Raw genomic sequence first — 21,465 nt, 5'->3', positions numbered from 1 at the left:
AAGAAAGTGGCGGAACCACAGGGCCTATCAAAAAGGGAGGTAACCACATGTGAAATGTTAGACAAACCAACACAGTTATTATTAAACGTGGGGCAAAATAGCAATTATCACTATGAAACATCCAAACAATTTACAAGAATAACTGTGAAGTTAGCAAACCAAGAATCAATCAACAAAATTAACCAGGACTTCAAGTTAAAGTTAAATGGCAATGATTATTTTACTAAGATGATTTTGCTGGACAAATTTACATGACAATTATGATTCTGTTGAAATTTTACCTTTTTAATAATTTTGTAATAAAAGATGAGTATGAGAGGTACACATGCAAATGAACCAAACTATGAGGGTACACACTGAAAGCATATTTATTTGACTGTTAAATAAATAAATCATACAAGCAAGTGCATTGTTCCTGTTAAATAAATGCCATCTTGCTCTCACATGCAGTAACAATCAAACTGAATGTCATCTTGTTCCCATGAGCAGAAACAATCAAAGTGAATGCCATCTTGTTCCTATGTGCAGTAACAATCAAAATGAATGTCATCTTTTTCCTATGTGCAGTAACACTCAAAATGAATGCCATCTTGTTCCCATGTGCAGAAACACTCAAAATGAATGCCATCTTGTTCCTATGTGCAGTAACAATCAAAATGAATGCCATCTTGTTCCCATGTGCAGAAACACTCAAAATGAATGCCATCTTGTTCCTATGTGCAGTAACAATCAAAATGAATGCCATCTTGTTCCCATGAGCAGAAACAATCAAAGTAAATGCCATCTTGTTCCTATGTGCAGTAACAATCAAAATGAATGTCATCTTGTTCCCATGTGCAGTAACAATCAAAATGAATGCCATCTTGTTCCCATTTGCAGTAACAATCAAAATGAATGTCATCTTGTTCCCATGTGCAGTAACAATCAAAATGAATGTCATCTTGTTCCCATGTGCAGTAACAATCAAAATGAATGTAATCTTGTTTCCATGAGCAGTACCAATAAAAATGAATGCCGTCTTGTTCCCATGTGCAGTAACAATCAAAGGCATACAGAATCTAAAATGTGCACACATGCATTTCTTCAACACAAAAATTAGGACTTTATATGCCTAGGAGATAAACATGTATGCAAGATTTACACATATGGATTAACATGTATGCAAGATTTACACATATGGATAAACGTGTATGCAAGATTTGCACATATGGATAAACAAAATACTGATATATATATAATGTGCATGCATCACATAAAATTAATAGCATACATAACATTTATGACAAACACATTCCAGATTTATTTGTTCAAGCAAAAATAAATATGTGTGCAGTATGTGTACATATCCCCCACCCCCACCCCCATGTATACAATAACTACCTTTGGTGTCTTTTCCACTTTTATGATGTGAATACCACACACATAATTCACCATTTTCATGTATCACATGTACTTGATTGGGGCCTTGTGATATATATATTTCACTATAATAGGCCTCATTAAAAAATTGTTCGACAGTTATGTTTCCATCACAGTGAATCTCCATTTTCACTGCCACCTCATTTTCTTTTTTAATATTTTATTTTTATAATTACAAGTTTTACCGGTAGTTAAAGTGAAGTAAAATTAGGCACATTTTAACACATTATATGTTTTGTCATTTATAATGCATTCATTTTTGAGAAACATTTCTTCTTTCCATGGTCGAGTACTGTCTAAATTTCTCAACTTAAAAAAAAATGATAATAATAATAATAAAAAAAGGGGCTGCCCACTAGAATTTTCATGAAGAGAAAGAAGTAATTTATATCAGTTTAAAGGTAGAAGACATGTACTTATAAGTGGTATGTATGGCAGCTACTAAAGGTATGGGATTAGGTGGTTAGCTCTCTACCACTTGTCTTTGGCTTTGTCTAGAGAGCTGAATGAAATGAGTTACAAAAAAAAATTTTTTTTTAACATTCATGGAAGTTTTCCCTTCAATTAACAAGGCCTATTCAAAGAGGCTGAATAAATTCATTTTTATATATAGATTATGTATTTAATATGACATGCACAAGCATTATCAGTCTAAAATGTCTAGATCCCTTTAAGATGCAATTTCATTTTATCAAGGGAGGTAACTAGGAATGGATCATTTCATACAATGTTTTTTTTTTTTTTCTTGTTCGTTTGATTGTTGTTTAATGATTAACTCAAGAACCGATCCTCCAAAGACATGCCAGGTTTTTTTATGCTTGGCCATTCTCCATAAACAGCAATCTTGAAGATGCTGCAAATGAATTCTGTTGTTAGATTAGAATACTATGCTTGTGATGCATTAAGAAAACATAGTAATAAAAGAGAGAGAAAAAAAAAATGGTCACATGCTTTAAGTACATACACATATACAAGTAACAACAACAACAAAAATTAAATTAAAATACAAAATGCTACATAATGCATATGACTGAAATTCTTTACAAAAATATGGCAGTCTAAGAAGACTAAATATACCGTCATCACGGTATCTAAAGAACAAAACAGACAGAGCAAAAATGAAATAAATGTAAACCAGGATTGCATGTCACTGTAATTCCGACACGTACAGAAATCCATGCTTCAGTACACATACCAAATGTACATATGTTTTTACACAAAATACAATAAAAATGAAAATACTCATACCTCTTCTGTTTTACCTCCATCTTCATCTTCTGTTTGGGAGTTCTGTCTCCATGACGAATCACCGCAGTGACGCACCTCAGCTCCATCCTATGGGGATCAAGTTTACCAGCATGTACATAAATGAAAAATCAGATTTTTCGGATATACATGTAATCTTATTTCTTAATTCCATTGAGGTTTAAAACTTTACCCCAGAATTTTCCCCCTATGTAATGGTAGTGGGGTTTGAGGGTTCAGGAAACCAGAGGGCCTGCAGTACAACATCAACCTTTGTCATGTACCTGTCAAACTGAATGATTTACACAAACTAATCATGGTCAATGCCCATCACCGCGTATCACCGTGCAGGTGACAAACAAACCAATCATGATCAATGCCCATCACCGCGGACCACCAGGCAGGTGACAAACAAACCAATTATGGTCAATGCCCATCGCCGCCTATCACCAGGCAGGTGACAAACAAACCAATCATGGTCAATGCCCATCGCCACGTATCACCAGGCAGGTGACAAACAAACCAATCATGGTCAGTGCCCATCACCGCGGACCACCAGGCAGGTGACAAACAAACCAATCATGGTCAATGCCCATCGCCAAATATCACCAGGCAGGTGACAAACAAACCAATCATGGTCAGTGCCCATCGCCGCGTAGCACCAGGCAGGTGACAAACAAACCAATCATGGTCAGTGCCCATCGCCGCATAGCACCAGACAGGTGACAAACAAACCAATCATGGTCAGTGCCCATCGCCGCGTAGCACCAGACAGGTGATAAACATCCTTCAAGGCAAAGAAAACAATAAAATGTAGTATACATGTATCTCAGATGAAAGACAATTGAACACTGCTCACAAATACAGTTGTATTTGTGTTTTCTTTTTTTTTTTATAATTTCTCCATTACCCAAAATGCAACTTTGGATTCTACAGTAGCCTTTTCTGACCACACCGGGACCAGTACCATCCAGATTTTGTCCCCTAATACACACAATGACTGCTAAATTTCATCATTCTAAATTGCATATACATATAGATATATGAATGCATTTGCCAAATGAATCTTAAACCATCTATTTCAAGCAATAAATATAGATGTGACGCCATTGATACTAGACCCTCTGGGTAAATTCTGAAGTTTTTAAATCTCTTTTACTCGGCTGGAAAAATACTAGAAAAAAAAAATCAAACAATTTTCCTGGACAGTGTTTAACGGTTAAATATTCCATGGTGGAGCGGTTTGATAATCTTGCAAATTAATAACGCCACTAGTATAATTTTATACATTATGTACACTTTATCTACCAAGCTTTCGAACTATAACTTTAGTCATCGTCAGGGTGAGTAAGTGGCAACTGTCACTTCCTGACAGACCTGTCTTGCTACCCTGTACTATGTACATATACTGCACCATAATGAATGTTCCTTGCAGTTGCCACTTACTCACCCTGCGGATGACTATAGGTATAGTTTGAAGCTTGATAGATAAAGTGCACATAATGTACAAAATCATACTAGTCGCATTATTCATTTGCAAGCGTTTAATGGCCTTTCATCTTATATATATTACACTTCAGTGTTTTCTTTGCCTTTAAGGACTAGTGATCTTTTGGGATAAACCAGGAACAACAAATGGACAGTTTAACTGATGTCAAAATGTGTTGCCCAACAAGTCTATAGCCAGAGAGCCAAGTGTCGTAAGTACAACAGGAGGTAACCGGGAAGAAAATCTGACACTGTGGCAAGGTGACACATTCTTCGTTCAAAATAAGACAACTTTTCAAACAAGGTGTTTGTTGTGTGGCAAATTCTGGCACACTTAAAAACATGATAGCAGAGTGTTGGAGCTTCATCTTAATACCAAAGACCTTTAACACCCTCGGTAATTCTACATATACTGTCCTTCACCAATGGTCCTGGGACTCACATGGTGCCTGATGTGGTAGGTACAACAGGGATGTCCTCTGGTGCGGAGCCTAACACCCAGGGGATGTGTAGCTGGGGGGCTAAGGCACGCATTATCATTGTCCTGTAACATAGTAAAAAGTGGTAAAAAAAAAAAAATATTATATACAATGTACATGTATACCAGATTACATTGCTACATTAATTAACTTATACAAAGAGCAGGCATTGTGACTTTTTCTTTTACTTAACTTAGTAAGCATGATAGGCCTTTTGGATTCAAATTTTTCAAGTCTCGGTATTTTTTGCACTTTTGAGGTAAATACAGAGGTTTTGAGGACTATCCGAAAATTGAGATATCCTGTCAAAAGGAAATTCAAATTCCATACTTTCATTAGTTACTAGCCACTGATGCTTTTTGACCCCCTACCTCAATACTCTGGCACAGTCCCCTTACCCCAAGACTTTGGCACAGTCCCCTTACCCCAATACTTTGGCACAGTCCCCTTACCCCAATACTTTGGCATAGTCTCCTTACCCCAAGACTTTGGCACAGTCTCCTTACCCCAAGGCTTTGGCACAGTCTCCTTACCCCAAGACTTTGGCACAGTCCTCTTACCTCAAGACTTTGGCACAGTCTCCTTACCCCATTACTTTGGCATAGTCTCCTTACCCCAAGACTTTGGCACAGTCTCCTTACCCCAAGGCTTTGGCACAGTCCCCTTACCCCATTACTTTGGCACAGTCCCCTTACCCCAAGACTTTGGCACAGTCATCGTAATATTTGCTGGACGTCTTCACAAAGCTGAAGCCATTAACATCACAGACAAGCGACTCTCCATTAGCTCTCAGCAGGTCAAACCCACAAACAGTTTGCTGAAAAAAGTTGTGAGGGGAAAAAAGCAGTTAATTACACATGTATATGTATATAACGATGTGATTGTTACGTAGATGGATTTATTTTTGCATTTTTATGCAAAAAAAACAGATGGCAACTGAAGACGTTTTTCACGTATGATAACAGTCAGTTTCATGGATGGAGGCAACTGTAGAGTGGTAAATCATCTACTCCTCCACATGACAATAACATACAGAAACACACACACCACATTCTGATGTCAGACATCAGACAAACAGCCGCATTTGATTTATTTGATTGGTGTTTTACGGTGGCGAGCATTATGGTGGGAGGATAACCGGGCACAAACACCGTGGGAAACCGACGATCATCCGCAGGTTGCTTACAGACCCCTTACAAGTAAGTTTGTTCTATGCAAGTATGTTCTTCATCCTTATTTATTTTTAATTTACTTTGTGTTTAAAGCACAAACTCAGGTTTATGGGTGGAGTGGCCAGATCATTCTTTGGTCACCTGCCAGGTGTTCATGACAAAACTGTCGAGATGTAACGCTGCTGAGGAACCAGCTAATGCAGTAGGACCATGAAGTCCTACTGGTCCAGGCAGACTGGTTGGAGACTAAAAGCAGGAATTTTCAAATGTTTTCTTATGTTCACAAGCTTGTGTTTTAAGCATTTCTCTTCCTAGATTGGAATAATGGGTAACTCAAGGATGAGCTACACAGAAGGTGCAAATGACAATAAAACCACAAAATTGTTTTCTACTGTGACATTGCAGTGTGTGTGTACTTCATGTATGTTGTTTTAAGCATTTCTCTTCCCACATTGAATTAACAGGAGAATCGAGAACGAGATACACAGAAGGTCCAAATGACAGTAGAACGCAATGTTTTCTTCCGTGACGTTGCAGTGTGTGTGTGTACTTCATGCATGTTCTTTTAAGCATTTCTCTTTCCCACATTGAAATAACGGGAGACTAGAGGACGAGATACACAGAGGGTCCAAATGACAGTAGAATGCAATGTTTTCTTCCGTGACGTTGCAGTGTGTGTGTACTTCATGCATGTTGTTTTAAGCATTTCTCTTCCTAGATTGAAATAAAAGGAGACTCAAGGACGAGATACACAGAGGGTCCAAATGACTGTAGAACGCAGTGTTTTCTTCCGTGACCTTGCACTTTGTGTGTACTTCATGTATGCTTTATGAGGCACACGTACACTGATAACTGTGACGTAATAAAGGAAAGAACAATTGAGTTCACAACTTTGGACCCGTCTTGATACAGGGTAGGAAGAGGTTTCACATGTTCCCACTTAATACTTTCTGTGAAGCTCCTACGATGGCAAATCTAAATGAAATAAATTATCTCCACGACAAAAAGATTAAGTATTTTTTTCATGAATCTGCTTTCAAAGTTACTGTTAAACATGCCATAAAGTTAAAGAAATAGGGCCACAGTAACTGAACGTCTACACCTGTATCTAATTATGATACTAGTACCATAGTCAAGAATATTTCACTTACTTTTACATCACTTACCATCAGATATAGCTCTGGTTTACACGTACTATTCATGTACAAACCTTAAACGCCAGCGTGACTTTACGAGCGATCATCTTCTCAGCTCTGGTTTACACGTACTATTCATGTACAAACCTTAAACGCCAGCGTGACTTTACGAGCTATCATCTTCTCAGCTCTGGTTTACACGTACTATTCATGTACAAACCTTAAACGCCAGCGTGACTTTATGAGCGATCATCTTCTCAGCTCTGGTTTACACGTACTATTCATGTACAAACCTTAAACGCCAGCGTGACTTTACGAGCGATCATCTTCTCAGCTCTGGTTTACACGTACTATTCATGTACAAACCTTAAACGCCAGCGTGACTTTACGAGCGATCATCTTCTCAACTCTGGTTTACACGTACTATTCATGTACAAACCTTAAACGCCAGCGTGACTTTACGAGCGATCATCTTCTCAACTCTGGTTTACACGTACTATTCATGTACAAACCTTAAACGCCCAGCGTGACTTTACGAGCGATCATCTTCTCAACTCTGGTTTACATGTACTATTCATGTACAAAACCTTAAACGCCAGCGTGACTTTACGAGCGATCATCTTCTCAGCTCTGGTTTCCACGTACTATTCATGTACAAACCTTAAACGCCAGCGTGACTTTACGAGCGATCATCTTCTCAACTCTGGTTTACACGTACTAATCATGTACAAACCTTAACGCCAGCGTGACTTTACGAGCGATCATCTTCTCGTTGGCACTCAGAATCACTGGATACCGAACTTCTTTCCATTCTGGTCACGCTCTACTTTTCCATCCAGAGCAGGAGATTTACGTGCTTCTGCATGGGCGTAATCAGGTCCTACTGTGTACACCTGAGCAAATGAAACAGATAACTCTGACCAATATTTACATTCATCAAGGAGGCCTCCATCGGCTCAGTTAGTTAGCGCCCTAGTGCAGCATAATGACCCAGGGTCCTCTCACCATTGTGGTCCCTTTGAGTTCAAGTCCAGCTTATGCTGGCTTCCTCTCTGGCCGTAAGTGGGAAGGTCTGCCAGCTACCTGCGGATGGACGTGGGTTTTCCTGGGCTATGCAACGTTTTCCCCCACCATAATGCTGGCCGCCGTCGTATAAGTGAAATATCCTTGAGTACGGCGTAAAACACAAATCAAATAAATAAATAAATAAATACATTCATCAAAACTTTTTTTTAGGGTTATTTCACCTTAACTTAAGATCTTTTGAAAAAAAAAAGGTAAAAAATTTGAATGTTTCAAATCAAATACATAATGGCCTCACTGATTAAGCATGTAGGCCTCTGTGGCGGAGTGGTTAGCATGCTAGCATAGCACAATCACTCAGGGCAGAACCTTCCACCATGACAGTCGCTGTGAGTTTAGGTCAAGCTCATGATGGATTCCTCTCTAGTCGTACCCTGGAAGGTCTTCCAGGAACTTGCAAATGTGTGTTACCATCATCATAAAGGTGATAAAATCCCAGGTCTTTCCATTAACAGCTAATGTGTAAGAGGTTTATTCCTCCTGAAGATTGCAAAACTGAGCAAATGTGATTGGCCAAAAATAAACCATCAACTCAGACAACACTGTCAACATACAGCTCTCACACATACCATACATGCTATATAGGCAATGTTCTTGTTACCCCTAGAGCATTATGATTTTGTATTCGCAACATGAAGATGAGTAGATGGTCAAATTATTATTTTTTTTTTTGGGAAAAACACATTTGTGAAAATGGTCTTTTAAGCTTTCAGTGTGGCCTTTTTTGCTCACTCAACAAACAAAAGGTACATTTTGTCTAATTCTGACTGTCTTATTTGTCCTAAAGGGATACAGAATCATTTCTGATTCACTGGTGTGAGAGACAGACAAGCGCAGGAGATGCCTAGTCTGAGACAAATTTTAGGCATGGTAGATTTATTTGAGCATGATCACAGGTATAGGGTTTAACGTATGTATATGTAACCCTATCTCTGCTGTCAGCCAATCAGCATCGATTCTGTATCCCAATCTCTGCTGTCAGCCAATCAGCATCCATTCTGTATTCCTATCTCTGCTGTCAGCCAATCAGCATCGATTCTGTATCCTCTTAAACAGGTGTTTTGAGATTTGTTTGGAAGGTAGAATACCATCATAATGGAAAAATGTTCGGGAATCACATTTCTGTACCTCTCAAATTGGACTTTTAAAGGGCAAAACTGTATGTCTTTTGCCATACATAACATATTGTATAGGTAGTTACCTTAACATCTGTTCCGTCTGTGGGCATGAAATCCTCGTAAATGTAAGATCCTGTCTTCCTCACACGTGTATAATTGGAGTAAATGCTGCTGCGGGAGCCCACCTGTGTACAGTATATACGGAAAGTCTTACTCTGAAATTTTTCATTTTATATTTACTCTTACAAATGATGTATTATTTATTTAGTTATTCATTTATTTATTTGATGGTCTCTAAACGCCATACTCAAGAATTTTTCACTTTGATTATACAATGGGTGGGGTGGGGTGGGGGTGTTCCACGGCCAAAAATGACTCTACAGCTTTTCACCAATGCAACTGCTGTGAGTTCTAGTCCAGCTCATCGGCAGTACAGCATAAAATAATCAAATAAATAAATAACTAAATATACAATGGCAGTTTTATTGATGAATCACAGAAATTTGGCAAATTACCGATGATTTTTTTTTTTTTTTTTTGATTGGTGTTTTATGCTGTACTCAAGAATATTTCACTTATACGACGGTGGCCAGCACTATGGTGGGTGGAAACCGGGCACAGCCCGGGGGAAACCCACGACCATCCGCAGGTTGCTGGCAGACCTTCCCCCGTACAGCCGGAGAGCAAATTACTGATGAACTTTCCCACTTGTGGCATACAAATGTGCACCCCCATATTGGTGGAAGACAAATGGTTGAAGATTAGACTGACTTCACAGTCACATGAGCATCACACAGTCACTTACTTTTCACACAGTCACTTTTTGTCACTTACTGTCTACACAGTCACTTTTTGTCACTTACTGTTCGCACAGTCACTTTTTGTCACTTACTGTTCACACAGTCACTTTTTGTCACTTTTTGTTCACACAGTCACTTGTTGTTCAAACTGTAACCTATTGTTCAAACTGTCACCTACTGTTCACGCAGTCACTTATTGTTCACAAGAAGTGAAAGTCAAATTCCTGCTCCCATCAATATTCACTAGTACATGTACATGTATATACATATACATGTAAGTCTAGAGAGCCTCTGAAAGCCCCTCAAGCCCATGTAGGGAAGACTAGGACTAACACTACTGTACATATACTACACATACATAGAGATTATCACAACAGTGTGTGATCCGTGATGATGTATCCACTAGAGCTGTCATATACTACACATACACAGAGATTATCACAACAGTGTGTGATCCGTGATGATGTATCCACTAGAGCTGTCATATACTACACATACATAGAGATTATCACAACAGTGTGTGATCCATGATGATGTATCCACTAGAGCTGTCATATACAACACATACACAGAGATTATCACAACAGTGTGTGATCCGTGATGATGTATCCACTAGAGCTGTCATATACTACACATACACAGAGATTATCACAACAGTGTGTGATCCATGATGATGTATCTGCTAGAGCTGTCATATACTACACATACACAGAGATTATCACAACAGTGTGTGATCCGTGATGATGTATCTGCTAGAGCTGTCATATACTACACATACACAGAGATTACCACAACAGTGTGTGATCCATGATGATGTATCTGCTAGACCTGTCATATACTACACATACACAGAGATTATCACAACAGTGTGTGATCTGTGATGATGTATCTGCTAGAGCTGTCATATACTACACATACACAGAGATTATCACAACAGTGTGTGATATGTGATGATGTATTCACTAGAGTTGTCATATATTACACATACATAGAGATTATCACAACAGTCTGTGATCCATGATGATGTATCCACTAGAGCTGTCATATACTACACATACATAGAGATTATCACAACAGTGTGTGATCCATGATGATGTATCTGCTAAAGTTGTCATATACTACACATACATAGAGATTATCACAACAGTGTGTGATCCGTGATGATGTATCCACTAGAGCTGTCATATACTACACATACACAGAGATTATCACAACAGTGTGTGATCCGTGATGATGTATCTGCTAAAGTTGTCATATACTACACATACACAGAGATTATCACAACAGTGTGTGATCCGTGATGATGTATTCACTAGAGTTGTCATATATTACACATACATAGAGATTATCACAACAGTCTGTGATCCATGATGATGTATCCACTAGAGCTGTCATATACTACACATACATAGAGATTATCACAACAGTGTGTGATCCATGATGATGTATCTGCTAGAGCTGTCATATACAACACATACACAGAGATTATCACAACAGTGTGTGATCCGTGATGATGTATCTGCTAGAGCTGTCATATACAACACATACACAGAGATTATCACAACAGTGTGTGATCCGTGATGATGTATCTGCTAGAGCTGTCATATACTACACATACATAGACATTATCACAACAGTGTGTGATCCGTGATGATGTATCTGCTAGACCTGTCATATACTACACATACATAGACATTATCACAACAGTGTGTGATCCTTGATGATGTATCTGCTAGAGCTGTCATATACTACACATACACAGAGATTATCACAACAGTGTGTGATCCATGATGATGTATCCACTAGAGCTGTCATATACTACACATACATAGAGATTATCACAACAGTGTGTGATCCTTGATGATGTATCTGCTAGAGCTGTCATATACTACACATACACAGAGATTATCACAACAGTGTGTGATCCATGATGATGTATCCACTAGAGCTGTCATATACAACACATACACAGAGATTATCACAACAGTCTGTGATCCATGATGATGTATCTGCTAAAGTTGTCATATACTACACATACATAGAAATTATCACAACAGTGTGTGATCTGTGATGATGTATTCACTAGAGCTGTCATATACTACACATACATAGAGATTATCACAACAGTGTGTGATCCGTGATGATGTATCCACTAGAGCTGTCATATACTACACATACATAGAGATTATCACAACAGTGTGTGATCCGTGATGATGTATCTGCTAAAGTTGTCATATACTACACATACATAGAAATTATCACAACAGTGTGTGATCTGTGATGATGTATTCACTAGAGCTGTCATATACTACACATACATAGAGATTATCACAACAGTGTGTGATCCATGATGATGTATCCACTAGAGCTGTCATATACTACACATACACAGAGATTATCACAACAGTGTGTGATCCATGATGATGTATCTGCTAGAGCTGTCATATACTACACATACATAGACATTATCACAACAGTGTGTGATCCGTGATGATGTATCTGCTAGAGCTGTCATATACTACACATACACAGAGATTATCACAACAGTGTGTGATCCATGATGATGTATCTGCTAGAGCTGTCATATACTACACATACATAGACATTATCACAACAGTGTGTGATCCATGATGATGTATCTGCTAGAGCTGTCATATACTACACATACACAGAGATTATCACAACAGTGTGTGATCCGTGATGATGTATCTGCTAGAGCTGTCATATACTACACATACATAGAGATTATCACAACAGTGTGTGATCCATGATGATGTATTCACTAGAGCTGTCATATACTACACATACATAGAGATTATCACAACAGTGTGTGATCCATGATGATGTATCTGCTAGAGCTGTCATATACTACACATACACAGAGATTATCACAACAGTGTGTGATCCGTGATGATGTATCCACTAGAGCTGTCATATACTACACATACATAGAGATTATCACAACAGTGTGTGATCCATGATGATGTATCTGCTAGAGCTGTCATATACTACACATACATAGAAATTATCACAACAGTGTGTGATCTGTGATGATGTATTCACTAGAGCTGTCATATACTACACATACACAGAGATTATCACAACAGTGTGTGATCCGTGATGATGTATCTGCTAGAGCTGTCATATACTACACATACACAGAGATTATCACAACAGTGTGTGATCCTTGATGATGTATCTGCTAGAGCTGTCATATACTACACATACATAGAGATTATCACAACAGTGTGTGATCCGTGATGATGTATCCACTAGAGCTGTCATATACAACACATACACAGAGATTATCACAACAGTCTGTGATCCATGATGATGTATCTGCTAAAGTTGTCATATACTACACATACATAGAGATTATCACAACAGTGTGTGATCCATGATGATGTATCCACTAGAGCTGTCATATACAACACATACACAGAGATTATCACAACAGTGTGTGATCCTTGATGATGTATCCACTAGAGCTGTCATATACTACACATACACAGAGATTATCACAACAGTGTGTGATCCGTGATGATGTATCTGCTAGAGCTGTCATATACTACACATACATAGAGATTATCACAACAGTGTGTGATCCATGATGATGTATCCACTAGAGCTGTCATATACTACACATACATAGAGATTATCACAACAGTGTGTGATCCGTGATGATGTATCTGCTAGAGCTGTCATATACTACACATACATAGAGATTATCACAACATTGTGTGATCCGTGATGATGTATTCACTAGAGTTGTCATATACTACACATACACAGAGATTATCACAACAGTGTGTGATCCATGATGATGTATCTGCTAGAGCTGTCATATACTACACATACATAGAGATTATCACAACACTGTGTGATCCGTGATGATGTATCTGCTAGAGCTGTCATATACTACACATACACAGAGATTATCACAACAGTGTGTGATCCGTGATGATGTATCTGCTAGAGCTGTCATATACTACACATACATAGAGATTATCACAACATTGTGTGATCCGTGATGATGTATCTGCTAGAGCTGTCATATACTACACATACATAGAGATTATCACAACATTGTGTGATCCGTGATGATGTATCTGCTAGAGCTGTCATATACTACACATACATAGAGATTATCACAACATTGTGTGATCCGTGATGATGTATCTGCTAGAGCTGTCATATACTACACATACATAGAGATTATCACAACAGTGTGTGATCCGTGATGATGTATCCACTAGAGCTGTCATATACTACACATACACAGAGATTATCACAACAGTGTGTGATCCGTGATGATGTATCAACATCCAGTTGTCTGAGGTTGAGTGTTGTATCAGCCAAGCCAACTTCGCGGAACACACACTGTCTTGATGATCTATTTATCTAATACCTCTACATTCAACGAAATCAACAAGAATGAAACGACAAACTTACAAGTTCAAGCATGGTGCCGAAGTGCCTTATCATGTCACATGTCAACCCGCAAGCAAACACAGTTTGTAATAAATATCAAATTGCTCAAAGTAGATAGATAGGTATATCATAAATGTACATGCAATGTACCTTTCTAAAGAGCCTCTGAGATCCCCCTCCCGCGGCTGTGGGGAAGTAGATGTACACATTATGATCCTCAGCTGACACAGGCTTCTCTACAAAAGGCTTCTGAAACACCATCCCATCCATTTCCACAGAATCCTCCATCTCAATGAATGAGCTGCCTGCAAACCATGACAAATCCACAGCTAACAGAGATTTAATGACTGTGTAGAATTTATCTAGAAAGATTTAGCTGATCAACCTCACTGACATTCAGTCTAACATGGACAAATAGCATTCACCATCGTTTCATAACAGAACATGCACATGTGCACGTGGCAAAGATTTAGTACATGTGCATACTGTTGAAAAATCTAAAAGGATTCAATCAGATAATAATAACTGTAAAGCATTAGCATCTTTAAAGGAGAAGAAAACTTAAAAACACGTTACCATAGGCTAAAAAGAGCACATTTTTTTTTCTTTCTGGTGCTGCCTGCTGCATAATTTTGCCATTTTTCTCGCCATGCATGTAAAGCCTAAAAAGCTGGCATAAATCGCTGAGCCCATCGCGTCCTCCATCTTTAACATCCTGTAATTTGTGCTGGGAGTGTGTTGTCTCTAAGCCGATGAGAGGCGTTAAAACTGCCCGCTCGTTCATGTAAACTCGGAACCTACGTCCAACATTCCATTTTCCTGATCTTCAAGCAGAAAACGAACTGTACTGTTTGCTACCTTCTGGTAAGAAGAGTTCTACCAGAAATGTACGAACTGCACTTCAGCAGTTCGATGGCAATTTTCCTCCTAACACAAAAGACTTCAGGACTAGTTCTTAAGCAAAATGGAGTCCCAGCCAGCAGATGTTGGCATAGACTTTTAATTTATAATTTATCAACTTGAGGTACATATTAGAATGTTTTTTATGGAGTGCACCAGCAAAAAAAAAGTATACTATTTACAATGGTATTTGATTGACATTTAAATTTTCTTCTCCTTTAACCAAACATGGATTTTTGTCTGGAAACTCTTAAAAGGATTAAATACATGAATTTTGATGATTAGATATGATTGTCGGTTTTCAAATGCTAATCTGTTTACATTGGGGAATAATGCCACTGGCTGAGCTTTTTCATTCATGTAAACATGAATTAAAACAATGGCCGGGCCTCCTTGGCTCAGTTGGTTAGCGTGCTAGTACAGCGTAATGACCCAGGAGTCTCTCACCAATGCGGTTGCTGTGAGTTCAGCTCATGCTGGCTTCCTCTCCGGGCCGTAAATGGGAAGGTCTGCCAGCAGCCTGCAGATGGTTGTGGGTTTCCCCCAGGCTCTGCCCGGTTTCCTCCCACCATAATGCTGGCCGCTGTCGTATAAGTGAAATATTCTTGAGTACGGCGTAAAACACCAATCCAATAAATCAAATCAAATTAAAACAATGGCGGCCAGATACGGAGGAAACAGACTCGTACACGTATCTAGCCTAATGGACGCCAAGAAATACACAGCATGGAGAAGCAGAGTTAACATGTACACTGAGCTGTTTGTATGTCTTTTTAAGCCTACACATACTTTAACAAAAAAAACTGTATTTCATTTACATGTATTCACACCAATGACAAATTTGCTTAGAATCACATAATATGGTGGCTTAACCTAAACAACAAGTTACTGACAGATACATACAGTAACATGTCAGACAGAACAAGAGTCATTTGATGGGCAGCTACTCACCGTTACTGAGTGGCAGCTCTGTTTTACTGTCCAAAACTCTGACCTGGGATGTATCCCTGTCCACCACCATGTAGCGTGGATGAGGTATATTCTCCTGCTCCAAGATCCTATGTACAGCTCTCCTACAACAACAACAACAACACAAAGACATGTCATACTCCTTGCACTGAGTACATTAGCCACTCTTTAGCCTCGCTTTAGATCCCTGCCACCGCTAGACAAGCTTGACCCTTAGAGCCTGTGCAATACAGGTGCGCTTGTTTTAACAGAGTTAGTCTCACCACTGACAATGTTTTGCAGAACTATTTAATAAGCATTCACCTAAAAAATTATTTCAGGTGTTCGTTAAAATAAGGTCATGCACATTCTACATAAGGAGAATGTACGCCAGGGCATTATTAGAAACAAAGGTGGGAAGTTTTCTGACATCATTTCCTGTCTCTTCACCTACCAATCATTTTATACACATGTAAAGCATCTAAAATCTGCATACCAAATTAAAATTCAATACAATATCGTTGTCCATCTACATGAGCCCATGAAAACTGAACAATGAATGACAGAACACTAAAAAAAGCAAATTTAGCTCATCAAAGGTGAACAGCAATGCTTTTAATTTTTGCAAAAATTATTATTAGCGGGCTTCCACTGTCAGTAAATAAATGTAAGATTTTGGAAGTTTTCTTTACAAAAATAATGCAGTAAGTATATTTAATATAAATATTTATTATACCGCTATAAATGTGGACCAATGAAATCAATCGGATAATACCACGTGACCGTCTTGTATTTGGAGAGATATTGGATCCTGGACAGCTGTATTTTTCTCATAAATACGACAGGAAAAGGAGGTTTCTTTATCTGCTAAAAACATTGGGCAGGTGTGCTGCTGTGTTTAGCGTTTGCTCTCATTATTTGTTGATTTCCAAATTCCACAAAATACTAAAGCAAAGATCAAAAGCAACTTAGGAATACACAAGCGCTAGATACAAAGTGCATTGCCTGCCGGGAACAGGAAGATCAAAAGAACTTTCTCAAGGCCAGTTGAATCTGTACATGTATCTTCAATCATTATTTTTGCATGAGGTTTAAGTCCTCGGACAAATTCAGCTATGTAATAAATAGGTCATTGTGAAGTGTTTCCCCTTACGGAGTGGTACTGTACTCGTCCATGTTGTGTTGGAAATCCGTATTACTCTCAACACCTCAATCCGCATTATACTCAACACCTCAATCCGCATTACACTCAACACCTCAATCCACATTACACTCAACACCTCAATCCGCATTACACGCGACACCTCAATCCACATTACACTCAACACCTCAATCCGCATTATACTCAACACCTCAATCCGCATTACACTCAACACCTCAATCCACATTACACTCAACACCTCAATCCGCATTACACGCGACACCTCAATCCGCATTACACTCAACACCTCAATCCGCATTACACTCAACACCTCAATCTGCATTACACTCAACACCTCAATCCGCATTACACTCAACACCTCGATCCGCATTACACTCAACACCTCCATCTGCATTACACTCAACACCTCCATCTGCATTACACTCAACACCTCAATCCGCATTACACTCAACACCTCAATCCGCATTACACGCGACACCTCAATCCGCATTACACTCAACACCTCAATCCGCATTTCACTCAACACCTCAATCTGCATTACACTCAACACCTCGATCCGCATTACACTCAACACCTCCATCTGCATTACACTCAACACCTCAATCCGCATTACACTCGACATCGACACCTCCAATCCCGATTTTCAACACAACACAGACTCGCACAACACCACTCCATAATGTACAAAACACTTCACAATAGCCTAATGTTACAATTATCCAATAGAATGTATACAAAATGTCCATCCCTTATATTTATTTGTTTTTAGAACATCACAAAGTCATTGGTGCCGTCATTTATATTTACTTAAATGTATTACAGTCAGAGTCAGATGAATGAACTTTGACTTCACGGCAGTCTGGACATAGCATTTTGAGTACATTATACACTATACACATTTGTGTTAATCATTTCTGGCCAAAAATAAGATACAAATTGTGCATACATATAAGAATGATAAAAGAATGTATAAATGTAATCATCATGTCATATTTTGATAGTTCTGATTTCCAAACCTTTGCATTTCACCTGTATGATGAACAATACCCTACCTGTCCTGTAGAGTGTACTGTAGATCCAGGTCATTCACCACAATAGGTTTGCGACAGTTCACATACTGAATTGCTTTGCTGAGGGGAAAGCCCCTGGAGTGGAAAGATACAAAAACATCACAGATCGGCCAACGTTCAACCGGCTCGTGGAGGATCGTGTTTTCATCAAAGATCAACGTCTCAATATACTCAAACCAGGCCAAGCGTTCCAGGATTGCCAGCATTGGTTTGGAACGGGATTTCTTCTCCATAGCACAAATTCCCAAGATGATTTTACGATCGCCTGAGTCAAACTCATCCTCCAGGGCCTGAAAATATATTTAAAAGTCACGACATGTAATTCAGACAAGCTTGCAGGTATCATTTATCATGGGTGATGTCCAGAATTCTCATGTCATGCTTTGGAAAAACAAAATCCAAACAGACAAGAAGTAGGATCTCTTGAAAATCTTAGCCAGTCAGGGTTTCAAACAGGAGAAATGATAACAGAATAGACATGATAGATGCACATGAACACCAATTTCCAAGTGCAAGGCAGTCAAAACTTGATGGTAATTCAAATAAGATTTCAATGGCTTCATCTGTTTTGCGCTCACTTGATTTTTTGGAAAGGTCTTGTTAAATGGAAACAAAATCAACGCTGATTGGCTGACAGTAGAGATAGTGTTCCCTGGGTTAAATCTGCCTTGGTCACACTTGAATAAATGTACCATACCTAAAATGTAGCTAAGGATTGCATGTCTCTCACATCAGAATCGATATTGTACCCCTTTAAATTCTTGCCTCGTGTATATTGCATTATTTAAGTTTTGTCAATTACCTTCCAAAAGAATTTATATATACATGTATGTACATGTACATGGCCCAATATCTCAATGTAACCATGTGTAATACCACACATGCATACCAAGTACGTGTATTACAGCTGTACATTGTGATGTAGGGACTTCCATGGCCTAGTGGTTAGAGTGCTGGCGCAGCACATTTACCTAGGGGCCTATTTCATCTCCATGAGGTCCCTGTGAGTTCAAGTCCAGCTCATGCTGGATTGCTCTTTGGCAGTACACAGAAAGGTCTGCCATGTCAGTAACCTGTGCATGGTTGCTGGCCCAGTTTTCCTCAGATTGTATAATGGCCGCCATCGTATAATAGAAATACTTATTGAGTATGGCATAAAACACCAACAAAATAAATAAATAAATAAATACGTGTAATAATTGTACAACAGCATGAGTTCTGTTGACCACTTACAGTTTTAGTGATGGGTGTTTTCTGAATAAGTTCCTCTCCGATTTGGAATATTGGTTCTATGGGACCACAGGTGCCATTTTCTGTGTTGCCTTGGTTACCCGGTTGTCCTGGAAACACCATGGTCAGGTAATAATCCATCAAGTGCCCCGAGAGTCCCTGGTACTTGGATTTCGACAAATCCTCCAGCTCTGATTCAGTGCAGGTGTAAGCGACAGAGCAGTTCTGAGGCAGGTTATCAGGGTTACTGGTGTCCGCTGTCATGTCAGAGACAACTGATGCTAAGGCCGACGGTGCCGTGTCACATTTGCCTACTTCTGCCAGTGTTGCATGATTTTTTGGTGGCTCACTGAACTGTATACCCTGCTGCGTTTTCCTTTCCTCCACTGCTTCAATCTTTACGTTTTTACCAGTGCTTTTGGCTTGTTTTAGGGTTTGCTGTTTGTCAGGATTATCTGGTATAGTTTTATCTTCATCACATGAATCAATTAGCTTTGGTGTTTCAGATTTGGGCGGTTTTTCTTCTACATCTGATTCCAGCTTATCGCCCTTATAATCAGTTACAGGTGGGGCATTTTGACTTTCTGTGTTTAAAACTAAATCAGGTGTCTGGGGATTCAGATCAGTTTTAGGTGTAGACGAGAAATTTTTACACCTTTCCAGATCTTCACGACACATGCTTCTTGCATCACTGGAGGTAGATGAACTAACCCGGTCAACAGCATTCATGAACACTTCACATGAAGACTCATGTGATCCAGTTACAGATTCTTGAGACTCCAGATTCTGTAGTTCATTTCGCACAATTGAGGAACAAGTACATTTGACTAGTTCTGCAATACCTGCCTCTGACGAGTGTTTCAGTGTTAAATCTGTCGAAGCCTGCGACGCACAAGCTCTTTGGATATCTGACGTGTCATCAGAATCTTCATCTATGTACATGATATCCGACAAGGAGGCTAAATCGTTTGGTGGTGCAGCCATTTTGTTTTTTGTGCAGCTTTTTTTTTTCCAGGAGAAAAACAATGTCACTTGTTCATAAAGGTATATGACACTGTCACCATATCAAACTGTAAATCCCTTCGACATCTTCCATTTTTGTGTTAATGGATGTGCAGATAAATATACCAGATGTTTGGTCCACTAGAACTGACGACTTTTGCCAACTTCATAGCTGCATAATTTACCTGAGAAACATAATAAACACACCAAGAATGAGAAACAAATTCAACCTTTACATCTTAGAGTACCCTGCTTAGGTGAGTCAGGGCACAGAAAACATGCAATAGAATGGTGTAAACTTAAACTGTACATGTAAATATTCAATTATCTGACCACTATAACTGAGATTTGGTTCAGGGATTTACTACATATGTAAATCAGCATTCGAATGACAGCCAACTAATTACCAAACATCAAGTTCAAAGTGATGAGGGTGATATCTCGGGTGCTGCAGATGTTAACAGGTAAGTGCCTTTTCCCTACATCTTCACATCATCAATCTTCAGCAATGATATCTGACTATAACCTGCATTTAAGTCTGAACCAGGCCACACAGGTACTGCATATATCATATAAGACAAAAAATCTTTATTTATTTATTGACTTAACTGTTATTTGACAGCCTAGTTACCCTAGTCAGTGCTCAGCTTAATTTGTAAATGAAACAGTAAACCACCGTCCTTTTAGTTAGCAAGCACAATAATGATAACTGGCAACTCTTGATGACCTACAAATCATTGTCAATTGCTACAGTGGTAGAAGTCAAGCAGTATCCAAAGAAA

General features: G+C 38.9%; 1 protein-coding gene across 1 annotated transcript in view; it reads right to left on the bottom strand.

The window, feature by feature from the left end:
* Positions 1-20,665, bottom strand: part of LOC135462867 (inositol hexakisphosphate and diphosphoinositol-pentakisphosphate kinase 2-like) — a 73,629-nt gene extending 52,964 nt beyond the window's left edge. The window contains 10 exon segments of the mRNA XM_064740156.1: positions 2,668-2,754; positions 4,595-4,696; positions 5,327-5,448; positions 7,669-7,745; positions 7,748-7,832; positions 9,224-9,325; positions 14,522-14,676; positions 16,223-16,344; positions 18,434-18,741; positions 19,685-20,665. Coding sequence (XP_064596226.1) covers positions 2,668-2,754; positions 4,595-4,696; positions 5,327-5,448; positions 7,669-7,745; positions 7,748-7,832; positions 9,224-9,325; positions 14,522-14,676; positions 16,223-16,344; positions 18,434-18,741; positions 19,685-20,665 — 2,141 coding nt within the window.
* Between the last annotated feature and the right edge of the window lie 800 nt (positions 20,666-21,465).

The sequence above is a fragment of the Liolophura sinensis genome, chromosome 2 (assembly GCF_032854445.1).
Source record: "Liolophura sinensis isolate JHLJ2023 chromosome 2, CUHK_Ljap_v2, whole genome shotgun sequence".
NCBI classification, from domain to species: domain Eukaryota; kingdom Metazoa; phylum Mollusca; class Polyplacophora; order Chitonida; family Chitonidae; genus Liolophura; species Liolophura sinensis.
The sequence above is the reverse complement of the archived record's forward strand: the minus strand, read 5'-3'. Positions and strand labels throughout refer to the sequence as shown.